We start from the raw sequence: 23,554 nt of genomic DNA, 5'->3' as shown, positions 1-23,554 counted from the left end.
CGCCCGGGCCCAAAGGCCCTAACCCCTCAAACCCTGAGGAGACCCTGACCCTAGCCCAGGGCCCAAAGGCCCTAACCCCTCAAACCCTGAGGAGACCCTAACTCTAGCCCAGGGCCAAAGGGCCCTAACCCCTCAAACCCTGAGGAGACCCTAACTCTCGCCTAGGGCCAAAAGGCCCTAACCCCTCAAACCCTGACGAGACCCTAACCCTAGCTCTGGGCCAAAAGGCCCAGAGGAGCACAAGCTGAGGAGCACAGCTTAAAGAGTCATTATGATAATGTAATTGTCTGTGTATGTCTGTTAGCAAAATATCTCCTCAATCAGTCAGTTTTACAGATATTAGGCTGAAGTTTGGTGTGGAAGTGGTGGAGATTCATCCTCAATAAATATGATTGATCACAACTGTATTTACACAATACCCACGTTTCTAAGCCTAAATGTAAACTCACTCTGTCACCAGGATCTCCAGCAACACCTGGGGGTCCCTGTAGGCCTGGGGGTCCTGGAAGACCCTAAAAAGACACATTTAGGTTTTAAAACCAGCCTGAATTTTACTGGTTCCTCACAAGAACCGTGATCCACAGTGACATTGTTTCATCTTTATACTCACAGCTTGGCCGGTTGGTCCCGGTGGTCCTTCAATTAGCATCCCCTTTAAATTACAAACACACCGTTTCACCCTAAATGTTCTGCGGCAGCTCGAGATATCATTTTACAGCTTTAACAGGTCTTACAGGTTCGATCACAGCCGGCTCGCCCTTCTCGCCCTTCTGACCGTAGGCTACTTCAGGACCAGCAACCTGCAGTCGCAAAGCAAGAAAAGAGGTAATATTCCTCACACGGCGTACAAAAAAACCCAGGATGTTTCGACACGTTTTTATCAACAGATCAGTATTGTAATCTAACAAGCGTGGCTACTTCATGGACAGAGAGAAAATCACGGAAAACACAAAAACACGACGTGAAAAAACAGGTAAATGTTAGTTCGGAAGAGCGGGAACGAACCTCTAAGGCATGAAATGGAGCAATGCTGTCATTGCAGAGGGATCAAACAAAGCTGATATAATAAAGTAAAAGTATAAAATCAGCAGGAAAAGCCTCCATCTGCTGTAGTTTGAGAAACTGGAGTTAAGAAGCTGACAAAAGGACAAAATGGCCATGTTGTAAAATTAGTTAAATATAAAGAGATAAAGGCTGTATTTAAAAAATGTATCTGTTTTTTTATGCATATTTTTAGTTAATGTGTCAGTATGTTTCTGTATAACTTATTTCAGTGGTTTTACTTGATTATTTTGGCATTATGAGCTGCTTTTTGCTTTTCCACGGTCGTAGTTTCTGTCACAATAATAAATATCTCAGCTGCTCTCATTCAGTAATTAAACAAGACACAGTTCTCCTGCTTATGGTCAGATCCTGCTCTTGCTCAGTCCTCTGGTTTTTCTTTCACTTTTCATTTATTAAACACTTTGAGATAAACTGCATGCTTGGGTCCAACCACCCAAACATTAAAAAACGTTAGCAGGTAACTCCAAATGTTGGATATCCAAACAAATCAATACTGTATAGTCTGGGACTGTAAAAAAGTAGAGTTTAAAAGTAAAGTTCAGTTTTAAAGTGGGGTTCTGTGGAAAGCCTATGAACAATTAATATCTTACCTGTGGCAGATAGCTCTTTGACAGGCCTCAGTTTGGAGAAATAATTTAAATCTGACAGGACTCATGGGCTAACGGCTAGTCTAACTGCCCGAAAACACTTCTGTTTAACAAAAAATTCATAATAGTTAGTGTAGATGCTCATTTACAAACATTTATAGGGATGTATTTTACAGAAAAGTCCATGATTGTAAAAGTTTATAAACTAATGTTTAAATGAATCGCTGTCAGATTAGAGTTTAGGGTCGCAGAAATCCACTCCAGTCTTGGAGGGATGTGCATTTTAAGTAAAAACACTCTTTGAAATTTCTCTTATATCCCTCCAGTTGCATTAATCCCATCTAACCCCTCACCTTTACAAACTTGCAGCAATTCATTTCAACAACCAAACCTTATTTTATCCTCTCCTCATGCAGGGTTGATTAATGAGCACTAATCTGATTTAGACTATTGTCTGTTTTTTGATTTTGCTGGAAAATGGCCGTGTCCTCGCAGTATGTTAAATAATACTTTAAAAACCTCAAGTTCAGAAGCTGGAAACCCATCTTTAAATTGGGTCAGCATGTATACTGTCAGTAAAGATGAGCTCACCTGTAGTTTCTACTTTATAATCCTTTCAAAATAAACTATGATGGCATTTTCTTTATTTTGGGGAGGGGCAGTAGCTGTTCTTGCCAGCTGGAAAAGCACAAAAACAAAAAGGTTGTGGCGGTTCAGCTATTCTTCAAATTCACCCTTTGTTAAATTTTATTTCTCTAAGCTGAGGTAAATAAAAGAGCTATCAACAGCAAGTAAAATATTGTTAACTTTTCCACAAAAGCCCACTTAAAACGATCTGGTGTGGATTAAGATTCTGGGCAGAAAGAGAGGTGAATTAAGCCCTAACATCTTCTTTACAACCGTGCAGGCAGCTCCCGATGATTTAAAGGTTGAATGCCGTGCACGAAGGTGGTAACATGTCACAGGCTGCTTGTTGCAACAGCAGGGATTGGATCCAGCTGCTGACAGATGAGTGGGTGGGGAGGCTCGGCGGGGTTTGGGTCGGGCTAATATCCACTGATTAAAGGTTGGGAGTGTGGCTGAAACACAAATTTAAATTTTTACCACAGTATGCATGCACTGTTCCTTTAGTTTTTAGGTCTCCAGGGAAATCGTTTCCACTCTCAGCGCGTCAATGACATATTCCTCATGCCAAGCCGACAGATCATCATGCACACCCCCCGCATCACCAGGTCAGGGGGCGGTACTCACAGTGCTCTCAGAAACGTCGGTTTCCGCAGCAACCCCAGGCCCCACCTCTTCATCGTAGGCCGCCGGGGGGGCATTGGACGGGGCCGTCCCGTACTCATCGTACGCTCCGTAATCATACAGCTTGTTGTCAATCTCACCCAAGTCGTACTCGTTTAGGTCATACTCCTTAAAATCGAACGCTTCCGCACCGGTGTCGGAGCTGTCCTCGGTTCCAGGCCCGGGGCCCGGCTCCGGAGCAACAGGAGGGGCCGCGGTGACAAACGCACCGTCGAAATCCTCCCCCACAGCCTTCAGGGCGTTACACGAGCAAGGAGGAGAAAGTAAAAATGAGGAACCAAACAGACAGAAGCGTTAGATCAGAAATGACAGTTCAGCTCTTTGGAAGTGGGGTTCTGTGGAGAACTTATGAACAATTAATATCTTACCTGTTGTAGATAACTAACATGGAAAAATAAAGGAAAGTTCTGATTGGACTGATGAGCTAATATGAGCAGGATTGTTGCTGTTTTAAAACCTTATCCTTCAATTTCTGTTTTATAAACTTTTATTTTGCCATCAGTTTCGAACTACATGGTTATTTACAAAGAAATGTGTTATTTGCCAAACAGCAGCAGCAGCAGCTAGCTGTAGCTGTACGGTGTGACCATAAATTAATATTCCTGTGAAACTTTAAAGATTGAGTTTTATCTTGGTAATGCTCAGATTAGAATTAATTAGATTTATTTCCTTAATCTGAGATTGTTCAAAGACTTTTCTACAACAGGTAAGATATTATTTGTACAGAGAGCTTCACTTCAAAAAATCTGAAGTATCACTTTAAGCAACTAAAGCAAAAAAAAATCTACTTTTGCATGTTATTAAAGCAAACGACAAATGTATTAAAGATTATATGCAGAAAAAAATATAAAAAGTAACAACAATAACACCTTATTCATGTCAAATTTCACACATTTTAAAGAAGGTAAGATAAAAACCTTTAAACCAGGATAGATATGTTAAAATAAAGTGTTATTATTGTCACTGAATGCAGTCATTATCTCACTGTAGCAGATGTGCATCAAAACAAACATCTGAATTGGACAGACATCAAATCAGATTGATTTAATTATTTTTTAAGTTGATGCAAGTTCTGCATTTGGCGCCAACACTGGAACCACAAACACTTGGCACAATTTATTTCTCTCATTCCACACGGTGATCACCGTGGGTTTGGGCTCGGAGCGGGACAAAGTAGATGCAATTACACCTCGCTGCTGGCAGTAATCCACCCTGCCAAATTAATCATTTAAAAACAGGCCGTGTAATCACATCTAATTTGTTAACTAATGTGGCAGACAAAGCACGATCAGAGCAGGCTGCGGGGAAGTTTCAGCCTCGCTGATCATAGTTCTGTTCCAGGTTTTTAGCAGAACTAGTGATCAGAACCAACCAACTCATGTGATGGACAACAGGACGTGTTATTCTACTGATTATCTGTGCTTTTATAAATAACTAATGGGTTCTACCATAACCACTCCAGTAAAAATGGAAGGTTTTGTCAAATTTATGTCCTATATATGAGTAAAACATCAAGTTTTTTGGGTTTTTTCTGGTCAGTGAATGCACCATAGCTACAGCCAGCATCTCTCTGGGTTGCAACTGTTGGAAACTCGTGAGTGAGTCTCCAAAATGTCTCAAAACATTTGCACGTTCTAAGTTTTCTAGATGAGTTGCAGAGGCTTGCGATCTTGTTGCTTGAATATTAAAAAATGTTTTTAAAAAATCCATGCAGCCAATTTTCCTGTCATGTCAACTCAAACCAGTCTGAATTTAGTTTCTGTATTTCTGGAGCAGGTTTTTGACACCTTCAGGGAAGCTCAATAATAATTATTAAAAACTGGACCAAATCCGCCTGTCTTCAGTGGATTAGATCCTAAACACAGGGCCAGCTGACGACGTAGGAACGAAGCAGATCAAGGTGGGGACCAAAATAATGTGCATGGCCTTGAATACAGCACACAACACACTGCGATTTTTTTAAAATTGGTGCATTGCTTGGTTAGAAACACCCAGTGAGCCGGCAACTGAAAGTTGACCTATTTTCACTCAATTTTGAGTCTCCAACAGATGCAGCCGAGTGAAAAACTGGCTTAATTCTCACTTAATTCAAAAAGACGTGATGTTAGCTGTATGTACTGTCTGTGAGGCGTTTAAAATGAGTCAGACGGAAACATATTGAACTGATCTTTGTTTAAAACAAGGCAGAGGCCAATGTGCACTCCTTCAAGAAATTATAGTTTCAAACTTTGTATCAGCAGGTCAGAGCTGTGCAAAAATCAAAATAAGCCAATAAAACGATGATTGGAGCATCTCTAGCCAAGAGAATGAAATATAAAATTAAAAATTAACTTGCAATGTTCAACCATATCTAATGTAGTGCTAACAACCAATAAAACTATTTGTTTACCACCTGACTGCGGCGAGCAATTTCTAAAAATGTCCTGTGTCCATCACTTCAACCACACAAGAATTGAGGAAACTCAGAAGACACACTGATTCGTCTGAATGACTGTGTCTTTGTCTTCTCGTACCGGTTACGTCTCCAGGATCATATCGCTCAAAACACCAACAGTGGCTTTTAAAAGCAGACAAGAATGAAAATAGAAAATTACCTTGTTGGGTCCGCTCGTGGCAACAGGGGACTGAGTCTGAGTATCATCTACAGTTCCGTAGTCAATGTCTGTATTGTAATCTCCCTCTACATTGTTTAGCTGAGTAATAGTAGAAAGAAGGAAAGAAGAATCTGGGTTAATTAAAGGTTTATATTAGGTGTTGAAAGGGGTCATCTCAAGCTGGTTACACTTCGACACACAGGCTGTTAGGGAGGTCTAAGTGTGACATCAGAGATTTTCCTTTTAAAACTTAAGGCAGGAAAATCTTGATGGGTTTCGGTCTTTTTCTTCGGATGAATCTTTACCCTATCACTGCCTCTGTGTGGCGCTGTGCCCTGGTAGCCCCTCATTTGCTGCATCCACGGATTGGAAAACCTTTTAGCTGACCGTTTAGTAGTCAAGAGCTTAAAGGGCTTGGGCTTAGCTTTACCCACGGACTTTCTGCTCGTCTTCTTTTTCACGGAGACACTACGTTTCATTCTCTGGAAGAGGTGACGGCGACAAAGAACACCGGGACAGAAATGATTTAGGAGCACTCATCACAAAGAGTCATTTACAAGAGCTGCAGCTGGAAGCCTGATCACAAGAACACAACTCTCAGAATGGGACACAATTAGGCACAAAGGCTGGGCTGTTCATGTTACACTGAAAAATTAGAAGACATATATAAAAAAATCTGTTTGACATGGGCACAAGAACACTTTCAGGAGCTCTTTATATCTACTACAGAGATTAAATCAGATTGTTGTAAAAGTAAGATTGATTTAGTTAATATAAAAAGTTACTGATACTGCTTTGTGTTCTACGATTTAAATAACTTCTTAAAAGCAAAAAAACACATTTAAACAGACAGCAGCAGACATAAAACAGACACAAAGAAGGCTGACTTACTGTGTGTTTACATGTGGACTCAGTTTGCACGGCTTTTGCTACAAAGCCCTTGTAAAGGGAAATGTACGCCTCAAACTGTGCTGCCATTAAACAGCGTCTCTATTCACTGGTAATCTTTGCTTTTGTGCAATATTTTAAAAGGGGAACAAAAATAACACCTCCATATTTATGTAAGTGCTAAAACTGATTGGTTCCTAAAGGGTAGAGATGTTAGCGTGAAGTGTTTACCATCAGAGCTGCTGGTAAAGGTGGTATCTCACTGGGCTGCCACTCGTTGGTGGACATTATTCATGATAGAGTCTCTTAAATGTCTCCAGAATGTCTCACGACTTTTCAGCTTCCTTGCATGAGTTGCACAGGCATGCAGCCCTGTTGCTTGAGTTTTAGGCGTGTTCAAAAAATTTGTGTCAAAGTCATCACGGGTGTCTCCAACCCCTCAAATACATTTGGATTTTGCCGCAGGCATCTCCAACCTGTCTCAAATGCGCTAGAGCTGTATTTTGACACCTACAGAGAAACTCTCCTCTGACAGAAAACATTTTATCCAAACGTCCACGTTTGCATAAAATGGCTGTTTTCGTTTCAGAAGAGTACCCCAGTAGATATAAATATGGAGGAGGCTGCCAAGGTGGGTGCAAAACGAGCAAATATGGGCAGAGGTAAACAACACAATAATGTGCACGGCCAAGAATACAGTTTAACAAGAAAATAGGCTGTGATTTTACAAAACTTGCTGCCCAAAACACGGCCACACAGGTTGATTGTCACTTGGCTGCAAACACTTCAAGTTTAGTGAGACTACAGACAAAAAATTGCAGTTTTTTTTTCCCCCTTGTCATTTTACTGCAATTTAGAGGGATTTCTTTTCACTAACAGTCACAGCTCAGGGAGGTACCACCTTAACTGTGTTTTCAAGGAAAGAAACAGAGGAAGAGGAGCTGCCTTCACAAAAAGAAGGCATGCCATCGTCCCTTTTTTAATTTATTAAATGATGCAATGGTCACTTATATTATTAGAATTGTTTTGCAGACCAGATAGTGGGTGCAAATTATGGGCAAAAAGTGCAGCAAAAACCAGGAGCTGCTCAGTTTTAGTGAATCAGGCCTCATTTCTACGATTGAACATAAACAATAAAAATAACCAAAAACTGGGACTCCTTTCAGAGCATTAGGTGAGTTCAAACTTGAAGCTTTCACCTGCTGACAAACATTTACTGTAACTTTCTACTAAAGGACGTTATTACAACACTGAGTAACTGAGAGTGCATGTAAACACAACACTGACACGACACAAAAACTGCACAAAACACACAAAACATTTTCTTGTTCCTGTTTTTTCATTTACCTGGGGTTCAAAATACCCTTCAATTGGGATTTCCGTTGCTCCCTCAGGGTAATCATAGAACTGAGAGTAATCTAAATCATCTGTATTGTACTGGAGAGGTTAGGAGACACACAGAGGAGAGAGAGAGAGACGTTTTAGTGTTCAGGATGCAGAACGGGATTTTAACAAAAATATGAATATCATCTTCAGCATGCTACATGTTCAAGCCGCTTCATTTTCTGTTATTACTTGCAGCAGACAGCAAATGTTCCCATGAAATGACAATTTAATAGAGTAAAACCTCCATAATTACTTGAATAAATCCATTTTAAATGCTACAAAATACACAGGAAAATGTAAGAAAGCAACATAACGTATACTTTATGAATAACTTACAATTAAGATTAGTTAAAAATAATCAAAATATGAAGATTTACTCCATTAGATAATGGGCTTATTAGGATAAACAAAAGAGTAGCCAACTGCTGAAGCCTCCTACGAGGAATTTTACTTCCAAACAGCAGATAGGCGATTTAAAAGGCTCATTTCATGGACCGTTTTCAGCAAAAACACGTCAGCAGCTTAAACACGGAGGTCATCTTTAGATAAGAAGCTTCATCTGTGTGTCATGGAGGTCTGTAGTTCTTTTTAAATGACACAAAATGGAAGAAATATGCTTAAATCACTAAAAAGGACTTAAGGGATTGTTCAGATCTGGTAAAGTGGGATATTGTGGAGAGATTATGAACAGGTAATATCTTACCTGTTGTAGATGGCTCCTGAATAACCTCAGTTTGGAAAAAAAGGAGTTTAATTCTGATGTGCTAACAACTGGCCTGAGAACTGCCGTCTTCAAACACCTCCTATCTTAAATAAGAAATTTAAAGCAGGTCATGCAACATAAAAACTCAGTTACATGATTACTCTCTTTACATATAATTTTATGGTTATTTGCAAACACAAATAGCAGCAGCTGCAGATCAAGTGATGCAACCTGGGACTCTTTACGTTTCTGCCAGAGTAACCGTGTAACACACTGATATGCATGTAATGTTTTAGAGATCGGAGACTACAGGTAAGACATTAACTGTTCACAACTTCTCCACAACATCCCTTTTAAGATATTAATCAGGTCTCATAAAGCTAAGAAGTGAATCTTCCACAGATTTTAACTTTTCGCTTTGGGTCCAACGTCACACTGTAAATACACTTTGGTAAGAATTGCACATAATCATCTTTTTATGATGATTTCTGGAAAAGTGTTAAAATGATTCAGCTGTGAATTTTAATCCATAATTGTTAAAATTGATCGCTGCTCAGCGTTTACTCACAAAACTAAGGAGTTAATAAGCTGTTGCACTGCATCCTTATGTTAAAGACAGCGTTAAAAGGAAGTCAGGAGGAGGAATATATCTTATAATATGATGGAACCATTTAACCCATCGGCCTCCAAATAAAAACCTTCAGCTACTAAATTAATGTGAACCAAAAGAGTCATTAGTGTCATATTTATGTTAATTTACTGTTAAATTTGACACTGATATAAAATTTCCAAACTTTTGAATCTGCATTTTAATGTCTGCAAAGTGATACTTACTCTTTTATAGCACCAGTAAATACTAGATTAAATCATTTTATGTGGTTGTGACAAAGTGGTTCAGTTTGTGTTTACCACTTGTCCCTTATTCTTATTTCTGATTCACTTATTTCCTTTAGTTGGTTAGAAGGCTTAGATTTAAACATTACTTTGCAATTTTGCTTCACTTACTTACCCAGGTTTGTTTGTGTTAGCATTATGTTGCAGTTTCCATCTATTTATATGTTTAGGTTAAAGCTACTACTTCTGGACCATTGGTTGAATTTGTTTCTTTTGTGTTAAGGTATATTTATGGTATTTGTTTTCTCTTTTACTCACCATTGTTTGGGAGGCGCGGCCCAGTATTTCCTGCTTAAATGGCTGATGATGTCATTGATTACCTGGCTGGGTTCTACCAATTAGAGGGTTTTCTTTTGAATATAGCTTTGTTTTTCTTTAAAGTAACTTTCTGAGTTATCTTGTATAACATGGTTTATTTTTCAGACCATTTCATTATGTAGATGAGTTTGTAAATTAGATTAATAATTTTATTCTTGTTTTTCTGTTTAGATGTTTGTTATTTGGCTTAGTCCACTCAAGCACAGGTGTGTTGCCAATTTGCTATAAGAACTGTGTGTTTTTGGAAGCTGGAAAAGAAAATCTGTCAACTGAACAAATAAAAGGCATCACAAGAAACTGATGCTGTTTTTTCTGTTCACCTTCGGACCTTTTTGCCTACCCTACCCTTACAGTGGTATTTAATAAATAAAACAGTGAATATATTAAATATTTGTCTGAGTGGATTAAACCTGGTGGTTGTGTTTGAATATTAAATGAATTAACGGGTGGAAGCGATGCTTTTTGGTTTCTCCTTCACGGACGTTTCGGACGCGTCCCACCCCCTCCCCTGACCTCCTCTGGCTGCTGGGCCTGCAGGGAGTCCCTGTGGGGGGTGTCACAGTCCGGGATGTAGTGTTCGCAGTAGTCATACGCTGCTTTGGGCTCGTCGACAATCAGAAGCTGCTGGATGTCACCCTGCAGGGAAAACAGAAAACGTCGCAGTTACTGACACCGCAGTTGAAGCTGAGGTAAGCAGATCATCAGCAGCCAGCAGGACGGCCATGCCTCGTCTTGTTCTCACTCTCATATGCAGGAAGCAAAAAGGCATAAATAAAAATCTCTAATCACAGATGTGATCTCTTTGGTTTTATGAAGTCTGGCAGACTCTGTTGACTTGTATAATTAAACAGCTTGGCTCAGAAACCACACATCCACTCTGACATGATGCAGGGAGCGCACCAACCTGACACACTGGGAAAATTATTGTTATCAGTTCAGGAAATCACTTAAAGATCAATCCCACAGATAAAAGCAGCACCTGGTGTCAGCGTGTTACAGCAGACAGTGTTTAAAGGTTTTAAAATAAACCACAACAGTTATACTACCAGAGCATATAACAGTCAAACATATTGGGAACAAGATCGTAAGCCTTTAATGTCAGCATACAGTTTATAGTCTTGGAAGGTTACAAGAGAAAAACTTCATTTTTTAATAAATATTATTTAAAATAGTTTTATTCAAAGTGAAGAAGAATTGGTAGGTTTTAATACTATTAAAACACCTTCAAATTATACAGCAGTATAGGGTATTATTGTCTAGACAGACAGGCAGACTTATTTATCATTCAGACTGTACCCCGTACAGTGCACATTAGAATGAAATGTCACTGCAATGGCTCAAAAGGAAAGAAATACAAACAAAACAGCTGATTATTAATACAAGAAAGGAAGAAATATGAAATACAAATAATATGTACAAGGAAAAATAAATACTGAAGGAAAAAAATAAGCAATTCCACAGATATTAAATATTACACTGTGCATCTGTGCAATATTTTATATATATATATATGTTTGTGGGCAGGGTGGCAGTTTACTGTGCAGCCAGTGTGATCCATCCATCCAACCATCCAACCATACATCCAACCATACATCCAACCATACATCCGACCCTACATCCATCCATGCATCCATCCATCCATCAAACCAACCATCCAACCATCCATGCATCCATTCATCCATCAAACAAACCAACCAACCAACCAACCAACCATCCATCCATCCCTTATCTAAGACAACAACTTCAGCAGAGCTTCCCAGAACTTCCTCTATCCAGCCACCACCTCCAGCTCATTCAGAGAGACTCCCTCTAAAATGTTCCAAAGCTAGCTGTGAGATAGAATTCCTTCTCCCAGCGGGACATGTCTGAAACACCTCCTTTCGGAAAGCATCCAGAGGACATCGCCACCAGAATCCCAAACCGCAGCGACTCTCCTCCCGAAAAGTGGAGCTTCCTAGCCTATCCCAAAGAATGGGTCCACTCACTCTGCAGAGGAAGCACCTACTTTTAATTTGATTCGTTGACCCTCCTGAACCCTTCGAAGCTCTTGTAACTTTGGGTCCATTAGACAAAAGGCCACAGGAGGGTTATGTCAGTATCCAAGGTGATTTTCCACCCATTTCCAGTTAAGGACCATGGCCTCAGACCTGAAGATGTTGAGCTTCATCCAAACTCGATGAGGCCAACAGGACTACAAATGCAAACCAAACTTTCTCTCTGATTATACAAGGAATCAAATGGCCTTTAGTAGGGACATGTTGTTTGTAAGTTTCCCCAATATTATGCAGCTCTCGTTAAAATCAATTATATTTTGCAAACATCAAGAAAACAAAATGACTTTCTTTGATATCCACTAAAAAGCTCACAAAGGAAGAAATAAAACTCTGCAAAATGAAAAAATAAAACATCTAACAACAATGTTTTCCTTATTGTTGGAACAGTGCACCACAAAGTTTGACACAATTCCAGCAGTTTTGCTATTAATCCCTCAGCCAAAGCACACAGATAGCTGCAAGCATGTGAATACTTCTTCAATGTTTGGAGCTTCTATAGGCTTGTACTTAAGCTTGCAAAGAAATGTGAGGAGGGTTTTTAAGGAGGCAGAGCGAGGGGCACGAATTGTCGGCAGGTGGGCACACAGAGCCACCTGAACCCAAAGATAAAATCTTGATACACTTGTGTCCACAGAGAAAGCATTCATCCAAGTGCATAAAGGAAAATCGGCATGAAATCCAGGAGAAATCAAGCAGGCTGCAACTTGTCAGGAGAATGTATGTCTGTGTGCATCTTTACTGAAAGAAAAGGCTAAAAAAAATCTACGGATCTTTAAATGTACCCTAGAGTAAATAGCACTTTGCTGAGGCATGTTTCATGAGAAAATAAGAGGTGCTACTTGAAACTTTCTGCGTACCCATCCATCATCCTCCTGTTTCACAGCCCGGAGACTCCTCCCTGAATGTGTCTGAGTGGATGAACCCACACTTTAACTTTCTCTCACACTTCTAACAACCAATTCTGTTTTACCTCATTTGTACATTCAAGACAAGAAAGGCATCACCTCTACTGTCTCAAACACAACAAAAACCTGCACGTAAATAAAGAAATCTTCTGTTGAGGTGTGCATTATTAATACACTTTGGTGAATAGCTGCTTCATTACAATTCATGTTCTGACAACATAACCCTACAGGTGAGTCTAAATTGTTTTAATAATGTATAATTTTACATGAATAAGTCAGGAAAAGTTCATTAATGATTACAAACATGTAAAACAGATCTGCAAGCTGCTCCGGGGACAGCTGGGAAGTGACTCTGGAATGAAAGAAATCAAGCCTTTTCAATATTCCAGAGATTCTCGGTTGGCCTGAGGTCTTGTTCTTGACTGGGCCATTCCAGGACATGTGACAGGTTCTCCTAAAACCAGTGGAGTGAAGGTTCAGGTCACTATCCTGCCGGAAGGTGGACATCCGTCCTAGTCTCAGATCTCTGGATAACTCAAACAGGGTTCCCTCAACAGCTGGTCCACTTTTCCTTTAACTCTGACCAGTTTCCCAATTCCCTGCTTATGAAAAACCTCCACATATCATGATGCTGCCACCACCATGCTTCACTGTGGGGAACAGGATGTTTTTTTTGGTCTCATCTGACTGAACCACCTTCCTCCGAACGGTTGCGGGGTCTCCAATATACCAAATTCCAAACAGCCTGCCTTGTTTTTTAAAATAAATAGTTAAAATAGCACAAAGTATGCAGAGTGCAAGAATGCTTGAACCCTGCTCTGATTAGTTCATGTCTAGGAGCCACCAGTCTGCACACAAAAAGGCTGAAGAGACCTAGTCCAGATTCGGACACTTATAAGACGTTTCACACTTTCACAGAGCAACATGAAAGAAAGTAAAGACAAATACATACTGTGTATTATTCAGGATGAACTAATTTTAAGATTCAAAGCAGACAGTTTCACCAAAAGGGTGCTGACAGGTCAATGGAAGTCAGATTGCTTAAATATTTTGTGGCGTAAATGAAGCTCCAGCACGCAGGCGTCTTCCTAGCTCATTAATAAGAAAATAACGATTTCAGCTCCAGAAATGAACCCAAAGATAGACTCTGGGACGAGCAGATGGGATGATAAAACATGTCTTCTGCAGGGAGACACACAGCACGGGCCAGTTCAGACGCTCACGAGTTCAGCCCTAATGACCTCAGGGTCAAAGGTCAACAGGGGAAGCAGCTTCAAGGTAAACATCAAATAACTGGGAATATTTCAATATAGATCCTTAAAGCTGTGATTTCCCCTGTTTTATACTGGTGCAGTTAAAGTTGTGTGATCTTTGTTGGATCATTAATGTGTCAAAAAAACAAACAAACTATTAAGTTTTTTGTTTTTGACTGATCCAACTGCATTCTCTTTGAAATGATCAGCCCTGCAGGGCAAAAAGGAACAGAGAAATCATCCAGCCATCCGTTCTCTTATTTGTGGCTGGGTCACAAAGGTCACAAGTCCAGGAGGGAAGTTCAGACCTTCCACTTTCCAGTTCCTTGTGGAGGATCCCAGGACTTTCCCAGACTAGAGATTATATTTAATCCCTCCAGCAGGTTCTGGGTTTGTCCAGGAGTCTGAACTCAGTGGAAGGATCAGGAAACCTGCACAGGGAAGCATCCAACTATCTCAGCTGGCTTCTTGGCTTTAAACTTCCTCCTGATGACCTCATCTCTAAGGTTGAGTTTGGCCGTCCTATGGGGGAAACTCATTTTACCCGCTTGTATCCAAGATCTCATTCTTTTGGTCCAGATCATAGGTGAGGGTTGGAACAGTAAATAAAGCCTCTTCATCCCGACAGACCAGATCAACGCCCTCCGAGTCATCGCTCCATCCTTCCATCACTCCCAGATACCTGAACTTCTCCACTCGAGGCAAAGACTGACCCTCAAAATGCACCACCTTCATTTATTCCAGACAACAAGGCACCGTGTCACATGTACACACAGACAAGAGGTCAAAGGTCACAGGTTGGATTTCCTCAGCATTGCTGCTTGAAACGAAACTCGTGCTTTGAGTCATCTCTCCTAAAATACCACAGCATGCTGTAATTACCCTGCAGGATCAGAGCCTCACTGGCTGAATCAAACAGGGCAGTAATCAGCATGGCTGCTCTCACATACCTTTGCCAAGGGCAACATACCTTCAGCATAACCACAGTCACCTGTAACAAACAACAACTACAGCTACAGTCCAGCAGCAATAAAACTACAGAAGAATTCACTGTAATCCTTTTGTCAGCTGTAAATGATTTACGCTGCATGTTTAAAAAAGGTGCACATCACAATACACAGATTATTAGATTTGTCCTGAAAGCTGACAAGATATGGCACAAACTGATGCACAGTTTTGGCTCCCCTGGCAGCGCTGGTGGTGCAGGCACGACAGCGTTCAGCACAATCTGCTCCTTCAGCTCAGGTGGCCGTTTTCCACCCAGGAAGGCCGGGAACAGACGCAGGTATGTCTATATGTGTGAGCTGGGTTCAGAGCGTCTGCGGGGCATGAATGGACAGCCTCATGCGATAGGAGCAGGACGAGGCCGCGAGGTGGGGAGGGAGCGGCGGGAGGAGGAGGTGAGCAGGGAGAATATTTGAGGAATTGAGGGAGGCCTGATGGTGAAAAGAAAGACTGCCATTCATCTCAGCTTCGGTGGCTTCCAACCTGCAGGTAGGGCATGAATAGGACAGATTCCAAAGTTTTGCCTGAGTTTTAATACAGAAATCAGAGGTGGTTATGTTTTATAATTTTATAACATCATTTCCTCTCATTTTGTAACTCACCAACCAGAAACTGTTTATATTTTATTGTTTTCTTGCTTTTGCTGAGCTATTTCTGTCACCTGCACTACATTTCCCAGCATGCAAAGGGCCCTGTGGGTCTCTGAGGAGAGCTGGGATGGAAAACAGACAGGAGATCTGTCCCAAGAAGTCCACAGTGGAGACGTTGTTTCAAACCCGTCAGCTGGTAAAACGAAATCTGACAGAAACACAAACTAGAAACTGAGCCTCAAACAATTTCTGCACAAAAACTGTCAGTTGTATCAAATAACGCAGGAACATTTGGTCGCCATACGTGTAAATCTTTAGATGTCCACAGTTCTTATGTTAGAGACATGACAGATTAGAAACTTTTCACTTCCGGTCCTGAAAAGGGGATATGAGAGAAAACGGCAAGTTGTACAGCAGTGGTGGACACTTTAGATGAGAAAAGACAAAAATATCCATATTTTGATGCATAAAGTTAATAAGCAGCATAAAATCTGTGGATGTAGAAAGCGCTTGTAGACATTTATGAAAGGTTTAAATGACTCAAAAGTTCAACATTCTGTGTTCAAATCTCCAAAAACCATCAAACCTAAACTGCAGTTGGGTGAAAACTGTTAAAGATCTCAAAACAGAAGTTCAGTCATATGAAATTCAACTTTCTGTCAGAACCATAGAGCTCCAAAGAGGCCTGAGTTTACCATTCGTTTCACCAAAATCCCATTGTTGTCTATAAACAGGTTTTGTTTTTTTGCTAATTTATTTATCATCATGTACTGCTACCAGCTGTGAAAGCTTGTATTCCTGACCATCCTGCATGGTTTCATGTATTTCTAAAACTGCAAGAGAAGTTGCAAAAATCACAACAGAAGCAGACGAATAAAAGCCAACTTCATCCCATTAAAAGGCAACCTTAACTACAATCTGAGATCAGCAATCTTAAAACTGATTACATGAGTTCCTTAATAAAGTACAACTTGGCAAACATATTTATGTTTTGTCCCTAACTGGATATTTCTGATCAGTGTTTTTCAGTCAATCAGATGTTTTCTCGTTCGGATAAAAGCGGAAGCATCCTTCGCTGAAACATGACATCCGAGCTTTTTATTCTTTTAGAATCAGAAACATCTCCGACACAACGTCTCAGGAGCTTCCAAAGAATGATCTGTTTTTATATCGCAGTAGCCTCTGGCCAAATACCGTGACGCTAAAAAGCTGCAAATCCATTCCCTAAAAGGTCGAACTGCCGTGTTAATTAAGCACAAGTAATGATTTGCTTGTGATTTTTAACTGAGCTTGGTGCGACGCCAACAGATCAGACGCTGGAACCGAAGAACAAATGTTCACGAGGGAGAACAAGAACCAGGAACGGTTGTGTTCTCCTCTGAAATTAAACAACCAGGCGGTAAATCTCAAGCTTTATGGTGTTAATTGGCAAAATACCAATTATGCATCTGGGTTTATAATAAACACCCTGTCCATGCTACTCCAGATGTTTTTAAAACCAGAGATTTTCTTTGCATTTTAACTTCCCATACAGAGATTTTTAGAAAAAGACTAGATAAGTCAAGTAAAGTCTGTTTTTTTCGACAAAACAAAATTTCTCCACATAAAAATAACCCAGAATGAGGGAATGTGATCATCTACAGCTTATGTTATCATTAAAAGGTTCAGAGAGTCAGGAAACAAGCAAAAAGCCTAAAAACAAATGTTTAAGGCTTTCATCTTTAAGCCTTGCTGCAATAAAACCAGACTTTCTTGGCATCAAACTCAAAACGAACCTATGTTTTCAGAAAAAACCCCACTTATTACGTTATATTTATTCCAAAAACAGATTTCAGGTCATCAAACAGCAACAGCTCTCCCTAAAAGCTCTCAGATATCTTATATCTGTGTGATGTTCTTAATAAAACCAAGAAAGCCCGTCTCTGCATCTGGCTCTGGTTTCTATCAAGTCCACATTCCTTTTTGGCTGAATCAAAAGGGGTCCAGCTGTGTGTCAATAAAGGGGCTAAACCCAAAAGCCATCCAGGCAAAACACATGAGGCAAGGCAATAAAACCCACCAATAAATAACAAGACCTGAATCGTTTTCTGTAAATATATTTCCTAAAGGAAAAACACGATCCGGTGATTTACCTGGAAAACCTCGTCATCCAGGATCCTGGTGCCGAACACCACGATGCCGTTAGCGCTGATGGAGACTTGGTCGCTCCTGAGGAGGGGTTTGGTGAGCTTCGTCTTACAGTCTACGATGATGGTGACCGTCTTCTTCTCCACGCTGATGGCCACACGGTGCCACCTGCTCAAAGACAGGAGAAGCTGACATTAACAAACATCAACATCCATCAGATTTCTTCTATAGTCATTTTTTCCACAGCTTCACACTTTGATACTCTTAATAATCTGGATTAATTCTGAGTTTAACAGCAAATATCAAAACATCTGTCTGCAAACTGAAACTACACAGAAACTTGGTCCTGCAGTGAGACAACTCGTGCACTTTTACTTCTTGTCTGGCTTTAAAGAGAATAAATTCAATGTTTCGGTCCTGACCTTAGCTGAAATGTTGTGAGAGGAACTGAAGCGAGTAGAAATCTATCAGCATCCCAGAAAACACGAAGAATGGATCAAAAATCCTTCAAGCTGTTATGAAACGCTGATCAACTGTTGCAGGAAACATAGTTGCTGCTCAGATTAATTCACTCTTTTCTCAAATTGAAAGTTTAAATGCCTCCTTGGATTTGTGGGATTAAACGATGAACCTCTGTCTCACTTTCACGTATCTGCCTCGTTTTGAGACACGCATGTTTTCCATTTGTCATTCATTCCTCAAACGTGGACCTGGAACAGGAGTGGCCAACCCTGGTCCTCAGGGCCTCCATCCTGCAGGTTTTACTTGTTCCTCTGCTCCAACACACCTGATCTGAATCAATGGGTGATTAACAGGCTTCTGCAGAACATGAAGAGGTGATTTAACCTCTGAATCAGGTGTGTTGGAGCAGAGAAACAAGGAAAATCTGCAGGATGGTGGCCCTGAGGACCAGGTTGGAGACCATTGGTTTAATTGGTGCTGATATGCTAAAAAAATTAAAAGCCCAGCCTTTCTTAAAGGAATGCATATCACCCACCAGGCGGAGATCATCTTATGTTGTAGCCATTTTGGCTCATAATGCCTTAGAATAAGGCGTTACGAGCCATCTCCTAGGACAGGGGTGGGATACCCTGGTCCTTGAGGGCCTCCATCCTGCAGGTTTTACTTGTTTCTCTGCTCCAACACACCTGATTTGAATCAATGGGTGATTAACAGGCTTCTGCAGAACATGAAGAGGTGATTTAACTTCTGAATCAGGTGTGTTGGAGCAGAGGAACAAGAAAAACATGCAGGATGGTGGCCCTCCAGGACCAGGATTGGAGACCACTGCTTTAGGACATTCCCACAGGCTCATGGAAGAACTCAGCCATGACACCTGTGAGAACAAGACAACGTATCAGACATCATGTAACTTTCCTTCCCTTCGTCTCACATAACGTTAAACAACATCCACTTCATTTCTTCGTGCTCTGACTCGTGCAATAAGAATTTCAAAACAAGCCAACATGCGTGGCAGAATGCTAAACCATGTAGCGGTAGTATTAGTGTCTGTGTTGAGCTGCTGTGCCTCACGGTTCGACACCAGCCCCCCCGCTCAGCCCTGACCACGACAAACCAAATACCAGAAACTACTAGATGATCCAGTGTTTTACTAAAAGGACATTATGACGTAGGATAAACTGATGAGACTGATCTTTAAATGCAAAGAGTTAACTGGGGTCGCACGTGAGTCTGACACCTCCCTTCCCTTTCAACCGTTTGCCGTTGCACCTAAGAGCCGTTGCATACCAGGCAACAGCGGACCACATTCTTGCCCCCACACTTTGGCCCTGTTTAACACAGGATTACACTCATTAAACTCCAAACTTAATCCTCCTTCTGGGTTACTCGGCATGACAGACGTGGTGAACATTGTGGAAAGTGTGTGTCAGGATCCAGGAAGGCCTGCCTCGACAGAGCAGGAGACACGCAGTCAAAACACCACTCTGAGGTGGAAGATGAGACCCGGCAACGTGTTGGTTCAACATGGGAACAGCTGATTTCATATATGATGCTTCGAATTTTACAATGTTTCTAAACTCAGCTAAACCATTAGCTGAGTTTAGAAGATTAGAGAGAAGTAAACGTGCAGCAGTCTTTGGGCTTAACGCTACTGCACAGAGGATTATTTGTCACCTATATAGGAAGCAAACAAATACCGACTGGTGGTTTGAATAATTTCACACACAATTAAAGGCCTAGCATTCTTTGAAGGAATGCATATCGCTCTCCACTTTTCATGCAAGAGTTTTAAGCTCATGTTAAGACGAGCAGGGACAGAGTTTTAGTCGTTTTTCTGCTCAGATGTTTGAAATGAATGATCTCATGTGAGATCTTGTGAGATGTGTTAGTGTTCAGAGTATGTGTTGGGGATTGGGGATGACTCTCAGCTACTACCACATCAAATTTTAGCCCAATATCTGGTAATTCCACCGATTCACAGACATTTTTTCGTTGGCTAAGGAGCCATCTTTAATTGGGATGAGTCCAAAAGATTATCAGTAGTAGATGTTCATGAAATGATTACTTTCTGAGAGTTTAATTAAAATTCCTCCTCTCTGGTTTATGAGATATTTTGGTAAGATAAGATAAACCTTTAGTCATCCCTCAAGGAGGAAATTAACGGCGTCATTTGACAGCGCAACGAGAAACCGAAACTAAACAACCTCTCCTCAGTCGCACAGACCAATACAAGACATCCAGCTCTCAGATGTCCACCTTCATCTTAAGGACAGGAGACACTCTTTTGAGGACAGTGATGCTCATATTTCTGACAGAGAACTCAGACGGGTTGAGAGAGGGGTAAAAGAAACTTCAGTTCAGCAAAACCGAAAAACCGACACCAAACAGAGGAGGAGGTGTCAGATTCTAACTTTCCAGAACTTACGATGTAAATACCTCCACAACCCTCAAAAGGGAATGGAGGGAGAGTGATTTGCATCTGAGTTCAGCTCGGAGGAAAGGGGGTAAACTCAATGCATTTAAAAAAAAAAGTCCAGCTGTCTCTTAGGGATGATTTAAAAAGTAAATCTGCAGGTGCAATTTTTAAAAAATCCCAATCGAAGAGCTTGAATAGGATAAAAGTGATAGATATACAGCAACAAAGCTGCTTGGAAAGGTGCAAATTCAGCTTATTTACACACCTCTGAAGCAGGATAAAGAGCCTGATCCACAGGGACTGCAGGCAGACTGAGAGGTAATAACATCCTCCACAGACAGTCGTTCACAAACAGCAGAAAACTATTTACTCCTCCACGTTTCACATACTTCAGGACAACTTCCTAAATGCAACACGACATTTAAAAGTAAATGTGAGGCTCTGATACGTGTGTGACAGTAGAAGAAGACATCACAGCGTAGCAACCAACAGCTCTTCCTTGTGTCGAAGCCGTTTATTCTCTGTGTATTCTGTCGTTATCCTGCAGGGTGGAGCCATTAATGCTGGTCACACTGTCCTGAATGGACCGCACTTTAACTTTAGCGTCAGTTCTCTATTTGCTTAAAGCATGGAGGACATGTCTGGACCCCAGTAAGTAAAGATGGCATCCCATTGGGCTGCGGCTGCTGGAGACTAGATGGCGACTCAAAGTTGACTCAATATTATGAGAAAAGACTAATTTTCTGTTACAGTCTCGCTGGATTGTGTTTGTGACCAGCCGTATGACCTATTTTCAGTGCACAGCTTACAAAATCTGCATTCCAGGTTGTGCAGCCACATCGCACCCGCGTCAGGAGCCCTCACGTTTACAGACTGCAAGCTTCTGGTAATTCAAGACAGGAAACTGTTCGCCAACGAGCTGCAGACCATAAGGAGACTAAAAACAAGGAGAGCTTGCTGTTTGGCTCTCAGATAAACTGAACCGGCTCCGCTCAGACAGAAGTCTACTTTTTAAATCTGACCGGGTTCTGAGACGTCATTCTGCACCTGCAGCTCCAGATGTCTGCGTGAAGGCACCGAGAGCAGATCATCAGGTTTGTGCTGAAAGCTTAGCAGCTATGTTTCCACTTGGATCAGGTAATCAAAGGGGGCAAAAAGGACATTTAGAGTCCTTCCTCTCCCCCCTCTCTAAAATAACAGAGGCAGTGAGTTCATGAATGAGGTCAGGTGGCCCACATCAGCCCTGCTGAGCCCAACAATCCAAAGTTTCTCTGTCTCTGAGCCCTCAGACCCCCGATGAGACGGATAATCCAGAGAGGAGCACCAAGGGGAGGATCGGGACTGTTTCCTTGCTTTTTCACCAGGAATAAGTGCTTATTGTCAAACCTTCCACTGTATTTACCTGAAAGAAAGACAAATAGATTTCTAATTTCCAACCGGTTTGTGATCAAATATGCAGTCAGTTAAGCTTTCAGAACATCTGTGGATCATTTGGAGTTCCAGCCATAATCCATCAGCTGCAAAAACATTTTCACAACACAAATGTTTCTTTTGCATCATGAAACATTTTAAAACGAGGACCTTGGTGTCTTTATCAGCTGCTGCCGATGGTTTTTACCCAAGTCTGTTTGTTTGTCTGCTAACCGCTGAACAGATTTTAATGAAAGTAACCACTGGATGTTTATTTACAGCCCCATTTAAGACGGCCGCAACAGCTAAATAACTTTAGTCAACATAAAAATGGCTGTAACCCGGTCGATTTTACAAATGCTGAGCAAAGATCAACACATACTCTGAGCGCCAACACATCTCAAAATACTGCATGAGGTCACGTCATTTACAGGATTTGAGCGAAACAGCTGTAACTTAGTTTAAAAGTCTTGCATGAAAGGGAGCAGGCAGAATTCAATTGCTTCACGACGTGTTTGAGGTTTGACGTACTTCCCGTCAACCAGGTTGAGCCCTTGGAACAGGGGGTAGTCGGCCGGGGCCGGCCTTCCGCTCTGGTCCTCGTACAGGAACACAGGTGAGCGTCCCACCTCCACGCCCAGCTGCTGGACCCCCTGCGCATTGTAAACCGACAGCAGGAAGGCCTGGAGGCCAGATCTGGGTCGCAGTGTGGTCAGGATGGAGAAGTCTTCGGGGAAAACACCACCTGTGGGACCAGAACGAGGACAGATGAAACAGTTTACCTTCAAACCTACAAGATATCTCAGACTTCTCTCTAAAAACCAACAAATACGTTTTTAAATACATGAAACAAAGTTCGATGCAAAAACTACAAAGTGTTTCCACACAGCAGAGGGTGGAGGTTTAACTTACCAGGGAATAACTGAGAGGTGGGGGCGCTGAGCTGGATCTGATTGGAGACTCTGTAAGCAGAGTCCGGCGGGGATGCTCTTCGGTTTGCACAAAATCCGGATGTTTTCGTCACTCCTTCGGGGTAATTTTGAAATGCTAATACTTTTAGGACGTCCACCGGGTCTGCAGGTCAAAGAGCAAATAAAACTTCTGTTTACAGGAAGAAACATTTATTTTTTGCCACCAACTTGTTGATTATCGCTCGCTGGCGGCTGTTAATGTTATCGTTTTTGCACATATTGGACAGATTTTAATGAAACTCTCAGAAAATAATCCTTCAATTTACATCTACAAGAGTCTTATATCGTCTCTAACACAATCTGGGATCCCTGTTTATGTCTTGATGGAGTTCTGGTTCCATTCAGCTCACGTTACCGGACTGAACTCTGCGTTTAGAGCTGGTAACGTGTGGAGATGTACGGTTACGTTTGGCTCACCTGACAGGAAACCCCACAATGAACAAAGTGCCAGCAGAGGTCTATCACACCTGGATAGGTTTACCTTGATAAGGCTCTCCAAGCTGAGGCGCTTCACATAAAGGGGCCTGTGTGAGAGACCCCTGGGAAAGCTTTATAATTATGCCTCCATGTTAGAACGGCCCCTCAGTATAAAACATTTACTTTGGAGGGGGGGGGGGG

The 23,554-nt window shown here is 41.4% G+C and overlaps 1 protein-coding gene across 4 annotated transcripts in view; it reads right to left on the bottom strand.

Annotated features, from left to right (window-relative positions):
* col11a1a (collagen, type XI, alpha 1a) overlaps window positions 1-23,554 on the bottom strand; it is a 92,884-nt gene that overhangs the window by 63,212 nt on the left and 6,118 nt on the right. For 2 of the 4 annotated variants that reach the window (XM_037973231.1, XM_037973229.1), the window contains exons 2-11: window positions 22,878-23,039; window positions 22,497-22,710; window positions 17,683-17,845; window positions 10,257-10,379; window positions 7,790-7,879; window positions 5,555-5,653; window positions 2,904-3,191; window positions 735-800; window positions 611-652; window positions 450-512 (exon numbers count right to left, since the gene is read on the bottom strand). In XM_037973231.1, the coding sequence (XP_037829159.1) occupies window positions 450-512; window positions 611-652; window positions 735-800; window positions 2,904-3,191; window positions 5,555-5,653; window positions 7,790-7,879; window positions 10,257-10,379; window positions 17,683-17,845; window positions 22,497-22,710; window positions 22,878-23,039 (1,310 nt within the window). Of the gene's footprint in view, window positions 1-449; window positions 513-610; window positions 653-734; window positions 801-2,903; window positions 3,192-5,554; window positions 5,654-5,859; window positions 6,037-7,789; window positions 7,880-10,256; window positions 10,380-17,682; window positions 17,846-22,496; window positions 22,711-22,877; window positions 23,040-23,554 lie in introns of all 4 variants that reach the window. The other 2 variants (XM_037973230.1, XM_037973232.1) reach the window with 2 other exon arrangements.

This window comes from Kryptolebias marmoratus, linkage group LG21, assembly GCF_001649575.2.
Source record: "Kryptolebias marmoratus isolate JLee-2015 linkage group LG21, ASM164957v2, whole genome shotgun sequence".
Classification (NCBI taxonomy): Eukaryota; Metazoa; Chordata; class Actinopteri; order Cyprinodontiformes; family Rivulidae; genus Kryptolebias; species Kryptolebias marmoratus.
The sequence above is the reverse complement of the archived record's forward strand: the minus strand, read 5'-3'. Positions and strand labels throughout refer to the sequence as shown.